This window comes from Asterias rubens, chromosome 1 (assembly GCF_902459465.1).
Source record: "Asterias rubens chromosome 1, eAstRub1.3, whole genome shotgun sequence".
NCBI classification, from domain to species: domain Eukaryota; kingdom Metazoa; phylum Echinodermata; class Asteroidea; order Forcipulatida; family Asteriidae; genus Asterias; species Asterias rubens.
Genome location: NC_047062.1, coordinates 16,798,219 through 16,816,701, shown reverse-complemented (window position 1 = coordinate 16,816,701; position 18,483 = coordinate 16,798,219). Strand labels below are relative to the sequence as shown.

At 38.6% G+C, this 18,483-nt stretch overlaps 1 protein-coding gene across 1 annotated transcript; it reads left to right on the top strand.

The window, feature by feature from the left end:
* Positions 1-399: 399 nt before the first annotated feature.
* On the top strand, positions 400-18,067 carry LOC117292018 (serum response factor-like). Its single transcript, XM_033773993.1, has 9 exons — positions 400-806; positions 1,755-2,015; positions 7,148-7,235; positions 7,733-7,906; positions 8,627-8,756; positions 10,251-10,396; positions 11,134-11,295; positions 12,414-12,514; positions 13,956-18,067. Exons 1-9 carry the CDS (start codon positions 453-455, stop codon positions 14,058-14,060), a joined length of 1,521 nt encoding a protein of 506 aa, XP_033629884.1. The 5' UTR covers positions 400-452; the 3' UTR covers positions 14,061-18,067.
* Positions 18,068-18,483: the final 416 nt, after the last annotated feature.

The following is an 18,483-nucleotide window of genomic DNA, read 5'->3' as shown; positions in this document are numbered from 1 at the left end:
ATTAATGTTAATCCATCTGTAGCCAATTTGTTATCCCCTCATTAGATTACGCACTCTTATATTGAATACCCCTTCCATAAGAATGGTATAGCCCAAAATACAGGCGCGGCCATATTTGGGAATTTTACTTCCTTTACAGCCAGGCAGAACCGACTCACACGTTGTGGCCTTTAAATTTAATCCGCCGTCGTGAAAAGTGCAGCTAAAATACTAAATTTGTGACACAATGTGCCATATTTTTCATGAAATTATTATTCCATGCAATAATAATATATTTTACACTTCTTTGGGTACAAATTGAGTCAAACTAGTGAAGAAAATTGACTTACGGATTTATTTATTTTTGCGGAAGTACACAAAAGAGCGTGCGTCGGCATTACCTTTTAGAGCGCTAAGAAATCTACATTTGGTAAAAGGCTTCATCCCGGGAATTCTCAAAATCATTTTCAAGTATGAAAAGAGGAGCACAAAGTTCCATCGGAGGGACAATGAATGTCGCAAGCTTCCTAAACCAGCAAGCAGTCTCAAACAATGGATCGGGTGTACATCATCTTGTCAACGGTGAAAAACGGCCAGCAGGCGAGATGGAAGAGTGTACATTTACGCAGTTTAACCCACAGCACCTGGAAATCGACGAAGAACACGGCGACTTGAGTGACGACGACGACGACGATCCACACGGCGGCCCCGGTGCCAAGAAGTCCAAAAAGACCAAAGGAAGAGTCAAAATCAAGATGGAGTTCATCGAGAACAAGCTTCGTAGATACACTACATTCAGCAAGAGAAAAACTGGCATCATGAAAAAGGTATTTATAAATAACATGCGTTTAACGTTGGTTTGCTGATTCTGCCATTTGTTATGTTTCCTGTCTGGTAAACAACAAAAATAGTTTCTATTTCAGCTGTACGAAGTTCTACTTCTACTAGTACTAGCAATCTAGGTGTAAAGTTTAAAACAATGGGTAATTGTTCCATCCTTTATCATTTTGTATTAACCATGTTAACAACGGAAAAACCTCTTCATTAAGTTCAATTTTACAATGCATTACAAGTCTTTATTATTAATATTATATTATTAATTATTACTTACTGTCTGTTGTTACTAGTGTAAGGTTTCTTATGAAAAGTTTCTTTTATCTTAATTAATTGCTAGTTGATATTCTTCTTTTCTTTTGATTTGAAACAATAGTTGTTCGGTTTAATTAATAGTGTCTACTGTTTAGAGTTGGGATAGTTGTATTGATACTATTACATTAGTGTTGAGCCTAAAAAAAAACTAAAAAACTGATTGCGTCCAAGACCAAGAATTCAGGATTAACATCCAGATTGTGACAAACAGCAACTAGCGACACAATATCATTCAATAAATGTGTGCAAAAGTCAACAATTGTGTTGTTGTTTTTTGTTAATAAATAGTTCTGTCCCATTTGTAAATCTTTTCTCTAAAACTTATTACACAAACGTTGGATAACTCCAAAAGCCCATTATAATTTATTGCCCACAGAATTGTTTTGTTATAATATGTTACGCATTCACATTCCCTCTTACTTATAGAAATTATAAGGCTCCCCATAGTTTCTAGGAGTAAGTCCCTCTAATATGGATTCACAATCAGTTATTACCGATTCAAATACACTTAAACTAAAAAAAATAGCCTAAAGAATTGCTGCATCTTTAGGCCCCTATTTGTTTTTAAAAGTACCTCTTTTTGGTGAAAAACATAACAATAAGAACAATTTCCATGTTAAATTCAGGCTTATGAATTATCAACATTGACTGGCACCCAAGTAATGCTGTTAGTGGCCAGTGAGACTGGACACGTGTACACCTTTGCGACTCGCAAGCTTCAGCCAATGATCACAAGTGAGAGTGGCAAAGCACTCATCCAGACGTGTTTAAATTCACCAGACCCAGCCACGGCTGCGCACCATCATAACCCAGACCAGAGAATGAGTGCAACAGGGTTTGAGGAGACAGAACTCACCTATCAGGTCACCGAGGAAGAACTCGCAAAGGTTTGCTTTTGTTTTAATTTCAATCATTGCTAAAGGCCTATTTGCTAAAGGCCATTCTCTCTGTTCTTCAAGCCCCTTCTTGAGAACCTTATTGGTATACGTGCATTTAAGACTCCCCAAGTGTTAAAGACGCTAATGTACCGATGATATCAAAAATGTATGCAAAAGCTTTATATGTTTTTTTATGCTAATAGCTGCTTCATCTGTCGAAATTTGGTTCTTGTTCAGAGAAGAATTCTTGAAACTGAAGTCTTTCGGCAAAGTTTTAAACAATTGCTACAAATTATAAAAATTTCATTATGTATCAGTAAAGTAATTTAGTACAGAGTTGTTTTAATTGTGTAAAAAGAAAAAAGAAACTTGCTCTATGACTTGAAACAATTGCAATGCATACCCCCATACACAAGGCCTGAGGATCAGGTCGATTACTGCAACACGTGTGTAATAAAAGTATATGTATACACACTACATGCATACCCTCAGCTAGACTTCCATTCAGAAACTTGATTGGTTTCCCCGTCCATATTTGGGCCAGCTCAACCTCTTGACCTGCCATGTTTAGACTCAGACATTCCATATAAGATTCCTGGGCCCTTGGTCCAGCATGGGTGCTGCGAGTATGGCACGCGCTGGATTTCTTAAAGGGTAAAACACTTCCTTATATGGAAAGTACTTGGCAGCACGCTGGTGTTGGGTTTCTTGACAAGGTGTATTGGTAACACAGCTGTTGGCAGTTGTCATCAGGCCTTGGTTGTTGGAGGCTGAAGGCACACGTGCCTTGTTGCAGTGCAAGAATATTAAAACCACACAAGGAGCATATTCTGACCACAAGTCTCTGATGGTCTCTGGCACAAGTCCTTCACCTAGGTGTTAATTGGATGTTTACCATTTCTACACCTGTTAGGGTTTATTGGGCACTGGTGCATATTGGTCAAAAACCGTTGTTATTTCAAGTTAACAACTTCAAAACAATGTTGTCGTTTTAATGTTATTTCATGTAGACTGCTAAGTTTTAAACACAAAAAATAAATATTGAACTTGACCATTCTTGAGTTGTTGTTATAAATCTGTTGTCGAATATCCAGCGTGAAAGTTCACGTAATTTTTGTTTGTTTTAAGAACAGTACTTTGCATGAGTGCTTGTAACTCTATGGAATTTGGACCTGAGCAAGAGTCCAGTGTTATTTTTAGTGTTCTTTTTTTTTTTTTTTTAAGAGAAACACAAAAAAATGACCTGGTTGTTGTTTACAATTAGGCCTACATCAGGAGAAATCGATAAGTGCTTCTTTACAAAGAGTTTTGCCACAACAATTTTTGGTGGTTTGATGCTTTAAAAGTAGATACCTAATAAATTCTTGAATGTTGGAGATAGTTTTCCTTTGTCATAGAAAATTACAAGATACAAAATATATTTTGTATGTGTACCACTTTTTTGTATACTCATCCATGATACTTAGTTTGTTTACTTTGTTGTGCATCACACTGTAAAAGAAATAAAATCATTCTTCATTTCCCCTTTAAATAAAATGTTCAGAAAAAAACAATGTATGAAACCACAAAAGTTACACCAAAATGCATGATGTCATCGTTGTTATTTCTGTAGTACTCAACTTCCTTTTCCTTTCAAAAACACTAGCTGTTTGGTAATGGTATTGTCACAGCTTAGTATTTGACAAATTCTGTATAAATGTACCACTTTTGTTCTTACATCATTACCCATTAGGTGGCCGTGTCAATCGTTCAAAATAGCAAGTAATGACCCAAACACGATAACACTTCAGCCCTCAAAGTGCGAAGTTCATACACCAACCATGCGAATGTTGTGAGATTCTGAAAGCATCATATGAAAAAAATACATGGGCTGGCTTTTTGACCATGACATGCACTTGTAGCTGGCAGACGCGTGTAGTAGACAAACAGTGCAGACACCACACAGGAAGTGCAACCAAAGGGAAGTGACTAGGAATCTTGGCTTCCGATTGAATTATTTGCAACCACTGCACTGAGCTGGTACCCCGTAACTCGTGTATCTTGGAAAACTTCCAATTTTGTGAAGTCACATTTGTTTGACGTGTTGTTTCAGTATATGGTGTGTATTTCATTGTGTCAAAGCATCTGAGTGTGGTTTCAAAGAAATTTTTTAATGCAATAATTTCCCCGAAATAAGCCTGCTCTCTAAATGGGAGTTTGATGTTATTTTAAACTAATAAAGTATTACATCAGTTGCATTTAAGTTTCATCACACTTCCAGTAAACAGAAATTGTACCAATTTAATATTTCTGAATTCAATATGAGGAAATACTGTTTGTCAAATGCAAAAAAAGTTATAAGAGGCTATAACAAAAGTATTCTGCTGGCTACCCAGGTTGACAATTTTCAAGTTGGGCTTAACTGGTTTATCCCATTATGTTGAGAGGGGAGGTCCTGGGTTTTTATATTTTGGATGCTAGCCAGGAGATTTTTGAATTCCAAATTAACAAGAGCATGTGATCCTGTCCATGTGAACCAATCTAATCTATAAAGATGATGTAATGCGCTATAAATAGGTCAACTTCATGTGTAAACTGGCCAACTGAGTATGGAATGCGTGGTATTCTTGTTTGACCAAACTGAAGCGATTGACGTCAAGCAGGCAACCAATCAAAGGAACCAACCAGCATTGGCAGCATAACTGGCGTAGTGTATGGACTGGCACAGCTAAAAACAGCCTGACTTCTTAGCCTTCTAATTGAACCGCTCAGTGCTTTCTAATACGTTATGCTGATGAGCATTGGCCATTTTTGCTAGTGACGCTGCCAAATATGCCAGTTATTTGTACTCGTTGTCCAAGTATGGAAGATTGTTGCCATTTATGGAGTAGTGTGGTGCATTCCAACGTGAATGAAAATGCGCATTGTTGTCTTCATCAGTCCGTCATCGCTTCTTTATGCCATCACTGGTGCACGGATTTTACCATCCGTCATTGGTCGACAAGTTGACGCTACAATACGTATGTGAGCCATTAGTTACAGATCACTTTGATATAATTTCTTCTTATTAATCTCAGTAATGTAATTAGTTTTTCAAGTATTGTTTGTATTAACATTCTTTGGGGTTTTTGGCTTGCTTCCATAAGAAATATTTTAAAGTTTAACTATTTGAACAATAAAGATTCAACATACCAGTGATTCAGCACCAATGTTATGAAACTCTAAGCTAATGACAACTTGTGAATAAATTAGAATTCTGCTTAAAAGTCACTTTCCTTTATAAATTATACGTAGTACAGTCTTTAAGATAATCATCATAAAAAGGGCCTTCCCTTGTGAATGACGTTTGCGTATTTCAGTCACTAAAACTTGAAACCAATGCTCTGTAGTTGATTAAAAAAGTTATGTTTTAAACCCCTTCACGTTGTTTTTAGAAAAAAAATTGTTTTGTCTTATGAGAAATTATGGAATGTTTTGCTGTGAATAGGCATAAACCTTGGCTGTAAGGGCATTCCAATACGGAATCAAATTTTAATGGTTACAGCTTATCGGTCTCGTTATCCTAGTTTAACAACAAAAGGACTAAGGTCTGGAATCGGGAATTACACATTTACCCTTGGGAAAAATGGTGATTTCAAGGGTGAATTCAAGTATCCATTGTAAAGAGGAAATCTTGCATTTAACACAACACCCAGCTTAAAGACAATGGACACTATTGGTAATTGTCAAAGACCAGTCTTATCACTTGCTGTATCTCAACATCTGCATAAAATAAGAAACCTGTGAAAATTTGAGCTCAATCGGTCATCGAAGTTGCGAGATAATAACAAAAGAAAAAACACCATTGTCACATGACGTTGTGTGCTTTCAGATGCTTGATTTCGAGATCTCAAATTCTTAACTTGAGGTCTCGAAATTGAATTCGTGAAAAATTACTTTTTTCTCAAAAACTACGTCACTTCAGAGGGAGCCGTTTCTCACAATGTTTTATACCATCAACCTCTCCCCATTACTCGTTACCAAGTAAGGTTTTATGCTAATAATTATTTTGAGTAGTTACCAGTAGTGTCCACTGCCTTTAAGTGGTTAACAAACTTTTTTGTTTTAGTGGTAATCTATAAACAAATATGTTTTTATTTTAGTTTAATTGGTAATTTATTTGACAGTCTTATTCCTTTCCCTTATTGAAAATTAGCTAATGGCAACTTATAGTATTTTAAATAATTTTCCTCTTCCTGCTGACACTCATTTGAACGAGAGCTTTACAACAAGTTCTGGAGCTTTAAGCCCGGTTCACACTTCCTGCGAATGCGAAGCGAATTTGATGTGAATTTGACGTCACAACCCTCCTTTCGCAGCGATATTCGCAAGTGAGTTGAGCAGAGTTGAACTGCTGCAAATTTTTTGTTGCGAATTTGTGACGTCGACATTCGTATCGCATCCGCATCCGCAGGAAGTATGAACCGGGCTTTACACAGCTTCACTGGGAGATGAAAAATACACACAGGGCTCAAATATTTACCCTGGATCCAAGGCCATTGATTGAAGCCTCTGGCCATTAAACTCAGGATTTGGCAAGTCCAGTGGTCTTGTGTTAACCAATTAATTAACAGTACTTCACTGTGTGACAAAAATCTCTATTGAAAACATTTTAAAATTATAATTGTTGACTTTGAGTCTGGTGAATATCTTCCAATTGTTTCTTCCAAGTACACTTGGTACCATTATGACATATGAGATCAATCTTGTTTTATTCCTTGTTCAAGTAAAACAATTTACACACATGTTAAAACGCATAGAAAGTTCTTCTCATCAGATTCTGATCATGTAAATTGCATTCTGGTCCAGTAAAAAGTTTGAGCTACAATCCTGCTGTCTTGATTTTTGTGGATTTGCCTGCAGACCAAACATTGATCAAGACCCCAGCACATTACAATCAATAAATGCTGGGAAAAACTTCAGTGCTGAAACTTCAGGGAGGCCACAGGAGAGGCCACAGGAGAGGCCACTGCATCACTGAGGGACCTTTCCCTGTCGAGACTGTGATTCCAGCTCAGAACTGAAAACATTTTTTGGCAATGGAATACTGATCAAATGCTCTAACCAAACAATGTGAAGCTCGTTTAATTCTGATTGTTGTTTGTTTTTAACATTGCTTGCAGGAGGGAAAGACACAAATGTTTACAGTCACCAACGTCCCTGGTGCAGGTGTAGATGTATCATCACCAGGCTTAGCCTCTTCTCAGTCAGGTGTGTGGAATAACAATAATAATAATTGTGGCTCCTTGTAGAGCGCACATGTCCGTCACTCAGTTGAACCGTATGTAACTCATTGAACGATACATTTGAAATACCATAGATCATATAATCAGTATAGCCATTTCAAAATGGGCAAGCTGGGGTGAGAATTGAGAATTACTAAAGAAATACATGGATGCGATTGAAACAGCTCATATATGGATTAAAACTAACACACCCATAGGTAGCCACAAATTTTGAATTGTTTGTCCCCAACCCAAATGTCAGATAAAATATTTTTTTTAAATTAAACAAATTTAAACGCATTAAAAACAATTTGTTGACCTATTAAAATTGATATTGTTTACTTTTGAGGTGTTTAATTTAACCTCATTAAACCATTAGGAAAATTGAACTTGTTTGCCTTTTTGTATTGTTTTGAAAACCTTTAATACATGGTACCTTTATTTTATTCTCAAACATTTGAATGTTGATATTTGTTTGCGCAGGTATATCCATCACAGGTGCAGGGCACACCTATCCCATGACAACGTACCTGCCTACAGGCTCGTCATCTGGTGGCTCCACGGTAGGCGGCAGTAATGGGAATAAGGCACTAGGGGGAATGACTGCCAGTGATATGTTAGCACAAGGGGGATTTACGACTGCGGTCTTACCGCAAGGTACGTCTCGAATACGACTCTTTGAGCTTCTTAGATTACGCCCGTGGGTTGATCCAATTGTGTTTATTTACATTATTGGGAATCTGAGGGTGGTTGTTTTTGGTTGCATTATGAACAATATCTCTTCTGATCAGATGTGCTGGAGACTGCTTGTGGCTCTTATGCAGTGCATTTATAGATTTGAAAGTACCTTGAGGGGATATTTCTTGACAGTGCTATGGAATACCCTCCTAACTGTGTGAAACTTAAGGTTGGGTTGTTAGATGTTACATAGAAAACCAGTGGAATATGTTTCTTAAACATTTAAGCGAAACTGACAGTAAACAAAATTTCCTTTCATCTTGCCTATTGAGAAGTATCTCCCTTTTGATGGTCTAGAAGGCGATTTATATGATCGTAATACAATGCTTTGTACATCGAAAAAACAGGCATGAAGTGCACAAGGGATGTGTCCCCACACTGTGATATTGTGACTTTCAAGACTGGGCATGTAGCATTCTGTTTTTAATCATGGAAAATGTGTTGACATTTGCTCCTCCTTTACTGGCCGGCTCAAAGTGTACACAAAGAATACAGACATGGCCTTGTTTTGGGGTTAGAATGGTGACGTCATGCATGAATATTAAGAGAGGCATATAGCTACCATCTCATGAATGAATTGAAAAATAAAAGAAAGGCTAATTAAAGCAATTATGATTAATTTATGCTCATACTTTGTAGGTACCACCCTACCGGCCGGGGCGTCCATACCAGCCGGAGTGTTACAACTGCCTCACAGTCACAGCCAGGGCCAGCAATCCCCATCATCCACTGCCAATCAAACAATGCATCCGCCACAATTATTATACAGGTAAGATACAATTAAGATACAAATCAGGCTTTCCAGCATATGATGGTAATGAATTCATGAGGATATTTGATATCCATTTAGGCTCCTGTGTAAACTCAAGAGGTTCAGAAAGATCTACATATTTGCATTTTTGTGCAAAGAAATTGCTGATTTTTTGTAATTTTAATGTTTTTGAGAATCGCAAACCAAAGTGAATTTTACTGATATTATGTGTGACAATAAAACAGACCATTGACTATTTACTCTAAGATGTTTAACTTCTGCTTTACAAGTGAAAAACAATCTTTGTGTTTGTATTCCATAAACATGAAATACTAAACATACAGTAGGCCTATCTAAAGGTCATGGATCAAGTTACTGAAATCCCTTTTTTGGGGAGTTTTGTGACAACAATGTACTTGTATTTGGTTGCACCCATACATTGATTTGTTGTGTATCATGCTACATCCATCTATTCTTCCATTCCCAACTCTTGTCGGAGTCTCCACTCCGTGTGAATGGCCGCCCCCGTGGCAGTGAAAAATCCATCTTTTGCCATGGAGATGGGCCACTTAACAAAACGTGCTTGTAGGAGAATCTGGGGAAGCATCGGCGTGAATATCTAATCATGGCAAGCAGGTACCCTCCCCCCCCCCCCTCTTTGTAAAACCTAAAGCCTGAGCATCAGGGTTGCACTATGTTCATCATCTTAACCCCTCGATGTACTTGAGAGAGATGAAAATTTGCAAATCTCAGAAGAGTTATATGGAGCAGGTACCCTGGGCATGAGGTTGTTGACAGTCGTCCTGTGTGTCCACAGTGAGATACAGACAGGGATGCTATCTGAGTGTCTCATCAATACAAAGCAGCCAGGCTGCCTCGGGATTGCCGGGATTTCTTTGTAAAGTTCATACAGCAAAGCTGCAGGTTTTTTTTTTCTTTTTTTTTCTTCTTGCTTTTTAAAGTAGCACACTTTCGTTTCTTTTATCACCTGCCACATTGTGGATAACAAATTGATCAGTCTTGATGCAAATGCATTGTTAGAACCAAGATCTCTGTTTGTCCCCGTGAGTTAATTCATCCAATCATTGTTTTTTGTGGTGATTTTATTTTTGGAACATAATTTTACTGCAGTGTTACTGGTAATTGTTGTTCAGTATGAATGTTTTTGTTGTGATTTAACAGCTGAAACAATTGTATATTACTATTTTAATTCATAGGTAGTGGCCTAAAAACAAAACAAAAACAAAAACAATGACAGGTCTGGACTTATACAAAGCCACGGAGGCCATTGCCTGTTGCACCTAGTATTGGCCTTGGTGCCACTTCAAAATTTTCTCATAGACTTTAAGATTTTGCAGTGGACATGCCCTTTGGAAAAACGAAAATGGTCTTGCCCTTTCCAAGATGAAATTCCAGGCCTGCCATGAATGATTATTTTACAACCACGCTGCGCTGTCCATTTTTACCAATTCCTGCATATTGTGACGAATCTTGTGCATATTTCCATGATAGGTTACAGCAGCCAGGAGGACCGATGAGTCCCCTCGTCCTCTCCCCAACAGTCACCTCCGTAACCTCCGCCACAGCCCCAAGTCAATCCATCACGTCATCGTCAGCTCAAGAATCCATTGTTAATATGAGTGTCCCGCCTTCCTTAGGTAGGTACAAAAGACGCGAATCAAAGATGGTCTTGTTCGATCAAAACACAAGGATCCCTTTTGCCAAGTCCTTGGTGTCTACGGGTAGACGCCCTCTGACCCTCACACGAGAAATGATTTCAGCAATTTCCCATAGCGGGGCTCGAATTTGGGGGGGGGGGGGGATCCACAAAACCATTGGGCTTGCAGATCAAAATGTTTACTGCACCAGATTTTTTTACTTATAAACAGGCCTCAGGCTTTTGGTCCAATGTAAAAATAGTGCACTGCAAAGCTTTTTATTTAGTACCTGTTGTTATCACAATTCTTGACCTCCTGTTATTTTGTTGACCCCCTTTTTTTTTATGAAACTCGGTCTCTCATATTCTCAACATTTTTCTGTGGCCATCTATTGCTGTGTCTACTGCTAATTCAGTCCATCTTTCTCCTCTAGTTGTTGCAGTCAGGCTTTCTTTCTTTTAAAAACTTTTGCAGTACCAAAGTCATAAATGTACAATCTATTTTGTGTACTCTCACAAGAGGGCACTATCCTCAAGAAATACTATGGTCTTTCGGATGTCCAAGGCAACATAATTAAGCAAGATAAGTTTTGTTTGGTGGGGAAGATTTTTCAAAATAATTTATACAGAATTTCAAAAACTTAAACCAAAAAAAATGCATTTTAGATTCAAAACGCATACTAAACTTTACCACTAGACATGACTTAGTTACTTATTTTGGATTGGTTAATTGTTCAGTGTCAACAGTATCCAGTACATCCAGTGCAGCTGCTGCTTCACCCCTTATGTACCATACCCAGTCAGGTATCGTGTACGCTACATCACCAGGATCTATCCCAGAGAATCTTCTGCTTCCTTCATATCAAGCGTCAATGTCTGGTAGTCATGCTCATGACAGAGGTAACAGTTTTATGCACCTATAAGACAGGGTTGGGGTAACGCCATGTGAATATCTCTTTTGAGTAGTGTTGGTTCTAAAAAGAACAGGGCCCAGTTTCATAAAGCTGCTATGCTAAGAAAAAAATGCGTGGGGCACCAGCCAGAACAATGTAAACTTTGTGTTTACAGGTTTTATGGACTTTGGGCCCACTTAGGTGGTTAACGACTCAACACTTCGACCAGTTCACGCCTCTTTTAATATTTATGCATGAGGTACGTCACGATGCTAACTCAAAACGAAGCGATGGGCGTAGCCACTGCAAGTGATGGGGGACGTGCGCCCATAGCCTCATTTTGGGTAAGAATTGTGACACCATGCATAAATATTAAGAGAGGCGTATGCTAAGATCGTCTTCAGGAGCAAATAGATTGAAATGTTGAGTCGTTAACCACCGGTTCGTTTCAGAGCCAACACTAATCAAAAGAGATATTCGCATTGTGTTGGTTACCGCAAACCTCTTTTAGTTATTTTTCCACCACGTAAAGTTTCAAATCCTAGTTTAAAATACTTAGCGTGTCATGGCCGAGCAGTCAAGTGTAAAGGACTCAAGTTCTTGTGGCCAAGTCAGACCAGGGTGTGAGTTGGAATCCTGGTCACGACACTTGGTGTCCTTGACCCAGGTGCTTAAGTATAATTGCTTCTTTTCACCTAGGGTTAAATGGATACCATAGGGCAGAGATGGTTAGTACTACTTACTTGGCAGCACAGGCTGTATCCTAGGGAGATGAGATGGTTGAAATGAATTTATTAATTGTCCTGGTGACTGTTTGGCAGTAAACAGTTCATTTTGTCATGTTCATAAACTAAATTATTATTCATGATTGGTGAACATTCTAATCATCCTCAAGGTTTTTCCATTCTGTGGTAACTTTGTTTCAACAAAAGAAAAAAAAAGTGTAGTTGTACCGTACGTAGTTAGTTTTTAAAAGTTGCTCTTCGGTTGATAGCAAAATGTTTTAGCCAAGGCATGTGAACACACAGTTGTAAGGAACATTAGCTAACAGTCCGCCTTGCTACTAGAGTGACACACTACTACTGAGTTTAAATGCTAATACTATGGCTTTACTTCTTTTCATAGGTAATGTGAACATAGGTCTCATTCCTGTATCTACTGGCCAGGCTACTACACATGCCATTGTACCAATGACAATCTCCAAGGCTGGTCTGGACAGCAAACAGGTAAGCTGTAAGTGCATGGCGACAAGTCTAGATCTTTGGTGTCTGGAAGGGAGTCCAAAGTGTTGGGGTCTAGAAACCAATGCCTTTGGTGGTCTGAATCCATGATGCCTGAGACCTAAAAACAAAGAAGTATAAACTATTTCTTGAAGCCTTTTGGATGCATCCTTACGATTGTGATTGCCTCAAGGGAGGCTTGAAAGACAACTATCTGTTAACTGGCTATCAAGTGCAGACTTGGACGTCTCAGATGCAGTCCTAAACTTTATGGCCCAGAAATCAAGTCCTACTGGCTTTGGCATAATGGCATCTTTTCTTGCCTTCCTCCTCTTGGACCCCGGTTCAGATCCCAATGGGGGGGGGGGGTGCTTAGTGAATTCGTTTTCAGTCCCTACCATTAGTTCAAGCCTTAAGTTTTGTTCTTGAAGGACACAGCAGTTTTGCTCCTGTAAGGGGCACTTGCATCCAGGAAAATGTAAATTTGTTTTGGAGCTTTTGCAAAGGGCGTCACAGCAAAAACAAAGGTAGACACCACAGCAAATGCTGTTGGTGCCGTGGGTTATTCGAAGGCCTGTTGGTTTTACCTGGAGTTTCTTCCCACATCGACAATTGAAAGTTATGTAATGAAATGGGAAAAAAATTAACAGGTAGTGATATAAATACTACATGTAAGTAGTAATAGCAAAAACAATATGAACTTTCCCTTGAAGCATAATGGAAACATCCATGTGCAAACCTACTTGTAAGGGAAGCTTGAAAGCCAACTGTCTGCCAGTCAGTGTTTTTCATAATTTAGAATCAATATATCAATAAAATAAATGCACAGTCTGTTATTGCATGAAGCCTGCAAAGAATGTATTAGTGCTGCCTGAGTGAAGGCAAGTGAAGGATACTCTACACAAGCCGGATACGAAGGACTGTACTGACTCTTCCATGGCATCACCAAAGCGCACAAAGATAGTTACTGTTTGACGTCACACAGTGTAAATTCGGCCATGTTTACAGGCAAATCAGTAATTTTGTGCGCGCATCCTGTGTAAATGCTGTGTGCAGTATGCAGTAGCTTTATAAATAATCTTGCAATGATTGTCGGTGAACCACTTGGCTTCAAATAAAGTTTAAACACTTGATCAGGAACTAGCTAGTAGCATGTAATATAAAACAAACAAGTGAACAATAGTTGGGTTTAAATTTGATTATTGTTAATAAAAAGATTCGTTTTTACAAATCCAAAATTATGTAGATGTTACTTGCATATAATTAAGTAGTTACTTCTAACGTAGCTCCGAGCTAAGGAGTGAAACGTAACTACAATTAAATGTAAGTAACATCTGCAAAATTTTGGATTTTGTAAAGACGAATCTTTTAAATCGTCATCTTCAATATACAGATGAACTTATATTTAATGATTTTGATTATTTTCTTTTTTCTCTCACTATTTTAGAACCTAAGTCAAGGAGGAGAAAGAAAGCACCTTTCCTCACCCGGGGAGCTGAAAGCTCTCAACAGTCGCCAGTTTCTTCTGCCTCCGCCAACTAAACATCGGTAACATTTTAATCGGCAGAGTTTCTTCTTGTTATTTTTTACACAAATATGACGCTCGGACCTAAGTGTTCCAAACTAAGGCATTATCTATGAGTACTAAACTTTTTACAAATTTATTACGAGACACTGATCCCATAGAGAGTCTTCGCATCAAGTCGAGGAAGAATTTTTTTTAATCCAAGATCAAATTCGTTGAATGCGATCAAAACATAATCACGCCACACTATGATGAAGTGATGAAAAACCATAGAGTTATATATAAGAACTAGAGGGCGCACTGGTGATGCTTCTTGCACAAACGCGACGGGACCGCAAGGAGACATGCGCGCGCCATTCTTAGCACGCGTTGAATATGAAACACATGTTGGAGTTCGTGTTTATTGAACTCTACGCGATGCTGTTTTGTCAACTTACAAAATGGTCGCACAAACACACGCTGTGCGGTGTCTGTTTTGTCAACTTAGAAAATGGCTGCCTGCGCGCATGCCAGGTCGCGTATATAGGCCAGTGCGCCCTCTAGTTCTTTTTTATAACTCTATGTTGAGAACGCACATCTTGTACGCATGGAGGGTTAGCCAGGAGCAGTCACTGATGATTGTGATATAATGAAGAGATTTAGATCATGATTGATTGACAAATACAAGGGAGTCCTTGTTGACCTTGATCTCATGGATTTCTATTGATTCTACTCATTGTACTGTGACCCTGCACAGGGTATGAACATCTGTCAGTTGGTAAGACACTGCTCTAGAGTTGCAAAAGGTCCTGGGTTCGAATCCCACCAGAGAAAAATGCTGTGTGTTGTGAGTTTCCTCTACACCAGTTTGTGTGTCCGGTTATTTGTGTGCCTTATTCTCTGTACAGATAGTTAGCAATCAAAGGTGTGATTCCTCCATTTTTGATTTGGTCTGATGATGGGTATAATGAACTCATATAAGAGCAGGGGAATTCCGTTAAACCCCAGGTAGATTTATTATGTTGAACCATCCAAAGTCTAGTTATACTCTTTTCATCACAGTGTCACCCAATGAGGTAGTCTGATCTGGGTCTCACCTGACATCCACTTTTGAGGTTTTTGGGGGGACAACCTGTTTATCAGGCCTGCTGTGGTAACAGGCATCTCTATGGGGAAAATTTGAATACCTACAGGGGGGTTTCAGTTGGCATTCGGCTCCAATAGCTCTGTGGAGGATCATGGGGCCTTTTCCAAACCTCAGCTCTGGCTTGGGCTTTGATGCAGGCTCTGACTTGGGCCCTAGGCTCTGGCGCCCTCTTGGGCTCTGGTTTAGTCTTGGGCTCTGGCTCCGACTTGGGCCTGGACTCCAGCTTGAGCTCTAGCTCCAGCTTAGGCTCTGGCACCCTCATGAGTTCAGGTTCAGTCTTGGGCTCTGGCTCCAGCTTGTTGCCCTGGCTTGGGCTCTGGCTCAGGCTCCAGCTCCAGGTTGGACTCTGGCTCAGGCTCCAGTTCTGGCTTGGGCTCTGGCTCCAGCTTGGGCCCGAGCTCCGGCTTTGGCTCTGTGGTCAATTTGTTGCAGGGTATTTCCCACACCAAACAGAGCCAGCAACAGAACCTAAGCCGAGTTTAAGAAAAAGACTGGCCTGTGTATGTGAAAGTATGACATTTTAGATCAAATAATCACAGAAGCCCTTCTCATCATTCAATTATCCATTAGTAGCATAAATTGGAACCAGCAACATCTACATTCTATCCATTCACTTTTTCCATTACTTTACTTCTTCCGTGACATAACTAGACTGGAGACAAACAGAGTTCACTGTTTGAAATGTCGAAATTAAACAGCTCTTATGAGAGCGCAACAATTTCACACTGTTGTATCTGCAAGCATGACTAGAAATAGTTTTGTCTTAGTATCCAGACCATGCAAAGCTTTCAAACATCACTTAAATTACCGGATTCGGAAGGAATTAAGGTTTGATGCTTTCAACTGGGGACAGGAGTCCGGCACCTCATAGTGGGTGCTGGTATTGAGTAAACAAACCAAGCAAGTGTTAGCACAGTTCACTTGCAAGCAACCATGCACACTGTGAATTGTTCACTTAAGTTGTACACACTGTATTGTGAATAACTTTACTCCATGTGTGGGTTGTGTGAATAGCTGTCACCTACAATCTTCCTCTTCGTTGTGTCAGATTATTTCACCAATTGTATTTCAAATGGTTTGGGTTTGGTGTAAGAAAAGATGACTGGAGCGGGACTTTTGAACCAACAACCTCCGAATTAGCGTACAAGAGCTGTACCAAACACCAACTGAGCTGACCAGCCCTATGTTGGTGGTCTCCCTATTAGTCAATGTCTTTGTTTAACTGTTGGCTGCCGTGTGGCCAGGGATCACACCCAAATTATTCAAAACTTACCCAGTCAGTTTTGCTTGTGGTTTATAACTCAGTTGTATTTCAAGTAAGGGGTGAACTATTCCTCATTTTTTTTATTTATATTAATCTATATATGAAATAACTTTGTAAAATAGTTTGACACAGTCATTGTGTGTCTGTAATTATTATTATTATTTTTTTTTTTTATATATTTTCCTCATTGTATTTAGTTAGACTGTTGTTTGTTCATCGGTTGAAACTCAAATGTTTTGCCATAAGTCAAAGATTTTATAAAAAATTCAACAATGATATGGTCTTCCAGAGGATTTTAATATATCTTTTTATTGATGGTAGAGATTCTGGGGAAGTATACTTCCCCCATATATTTCAGATTTTATAGAAAGTGCAGATACTGTGATGAGGTACCACATTTTATAGTCGAGCAAACATTTTGCAGCAAAAAGTTCAGAATTTTGATTTATTCATTTCAAATGTCAAAACGAAAGTTGTAAATGTGGCTGATATATGTTTGCTGATATTTCTGTGGATCAACAATGAAATATTAATAGAGATAGCTGTAAATGGATTGTCAATAGATTAACATTTATTTTGTATAAAATTGTTAAATTTTTGTGTACATAACATCAAATTTGTTGCTTGAAGTGGTGTAAAAAGTCAATAGTGTTGCTATATTGATAATATTCATTGAAAAATGTGTTTAATTTTACTGTATTTTATGTGGCCGTGCTGCTTAAGGGCCTTGTCACACAAAGCAACTTTCACAGGGAACTTTGAGGCAACCAACTGCAGAGCATGCTAACGGACTACTTTGACAACACATGAGTAATTTTTCAAACAATGTTTACGATCCCCAAGAAAAATATGTGAAAACTCAAATCTGAATGCCTTTTCTTCTTAGAGACTGCCTGGAACTGGTTGCCTGTAAATTGCCTCGTGTGACATGGGCCTAATACAATAGAGGATGCAGAAAATAAACCATCAAATGATTGACAAATGACATTATATGTTCTTAAGAATAATTGCACTGGAACAGCTATTTCAATGAAGTTCCTACACCAATCTAGTCGAGGCCATACATCATCTCATTCCTTTCCAAATGATCTTGGTCAAAATGACTCAGTCCAGCATGCAAGTATGCAGCTCTTTATACATTAACCCGTTAGAGATCGTTCTCTTCTGTTTAATCATCTCAATACGCCCATACATGGAGCACTATTGTTGATTTTTGTTTCAATAAAAATGCCTAAAAAAACAAATATGAAACTGAAATAAAGTTTTTTTTTATTTTAAACAAATATAAATAATATGTAAACATGAGAAACATTAAAAAATGTACATTCTGGACATGACTTTCACTGTGACCTTTCTCTGTGAATGATAGTCGTTAAATGTTCTTTTCGTGATGACAGCTTTTTTGAGATATGTTCCCAATTCCGGTTATCCAAGAAGTAAAGGTCAATATGGGGTCTCAAAAAGGGTTTGAAAATCAGTTGTGTTGTTCTTGAGAAATGGTCCCACTTCCGGTTGACTCCGAAAGTAAAGGTCAACATGGGGTCACAATAACTCAAGTTCAATCTTTACAGCTCAAAGGAACTATAGACCTTTCTTTTGCAACGTCACAGCCCGAGTTTTTGCCAACCCAGATTGGAAACCTATGGAAAGCCGTAAGTGCAAATCAAGAAAAGATCGCTATTTTTGGTAACAATGTAACCAAATTTGTTGATTTTGTTTAAAATAAAACAACTAATTATAAGAGATATTTTGTTTAATCGAAAGTTAGCAGAAATGGTTGAATTTTGTTAAAACATCTGTTAATACGATTGAATGCTTTACTCAGGCCGTGTCCGAAACGACGACTTCGGCTACAGCTACGGCTAGATCGCGCGCGTCTGCCTATTCTTCAACACTGGTAGACGCGCTGATCTAGACGTAGCTGTAGCCGAAGTCGTCGTTTCGGACACGGCCTAACATTCGGCCGACCATGCCAACCAAGGCGGTTTGTTTATCAACAAAAGAAAGGTCTATATAAAACCAAAAAGAAATTAAAAAAATGGCTGTGTAGTTCTTGAATA

Bases quoted from the DNA above. Each gene is read 5' to 3' on its own strand.
- LOC117292018 (XM_033773993.1), top strand. From the start codon at position 453: ATGAAAAGAGGAGCACAAAGTTCCATCGGAGGGACAATGAATGTCGCA. The intron at 7,236-7,732 runs GTGTGTGGAATA...TTGTTTGCGCAG, and splicing joins CTTAGCCTCTTCTCAGTCAG to GTATATCCATCACAGGTGCA. The intron at 7,907-8,626 runs GTACGTCTCGAA...CATACTTTGTAG, and splicing joins GACTGCGGTCTTACCGCAAG to GTACCACCCTACCGGCCGGG.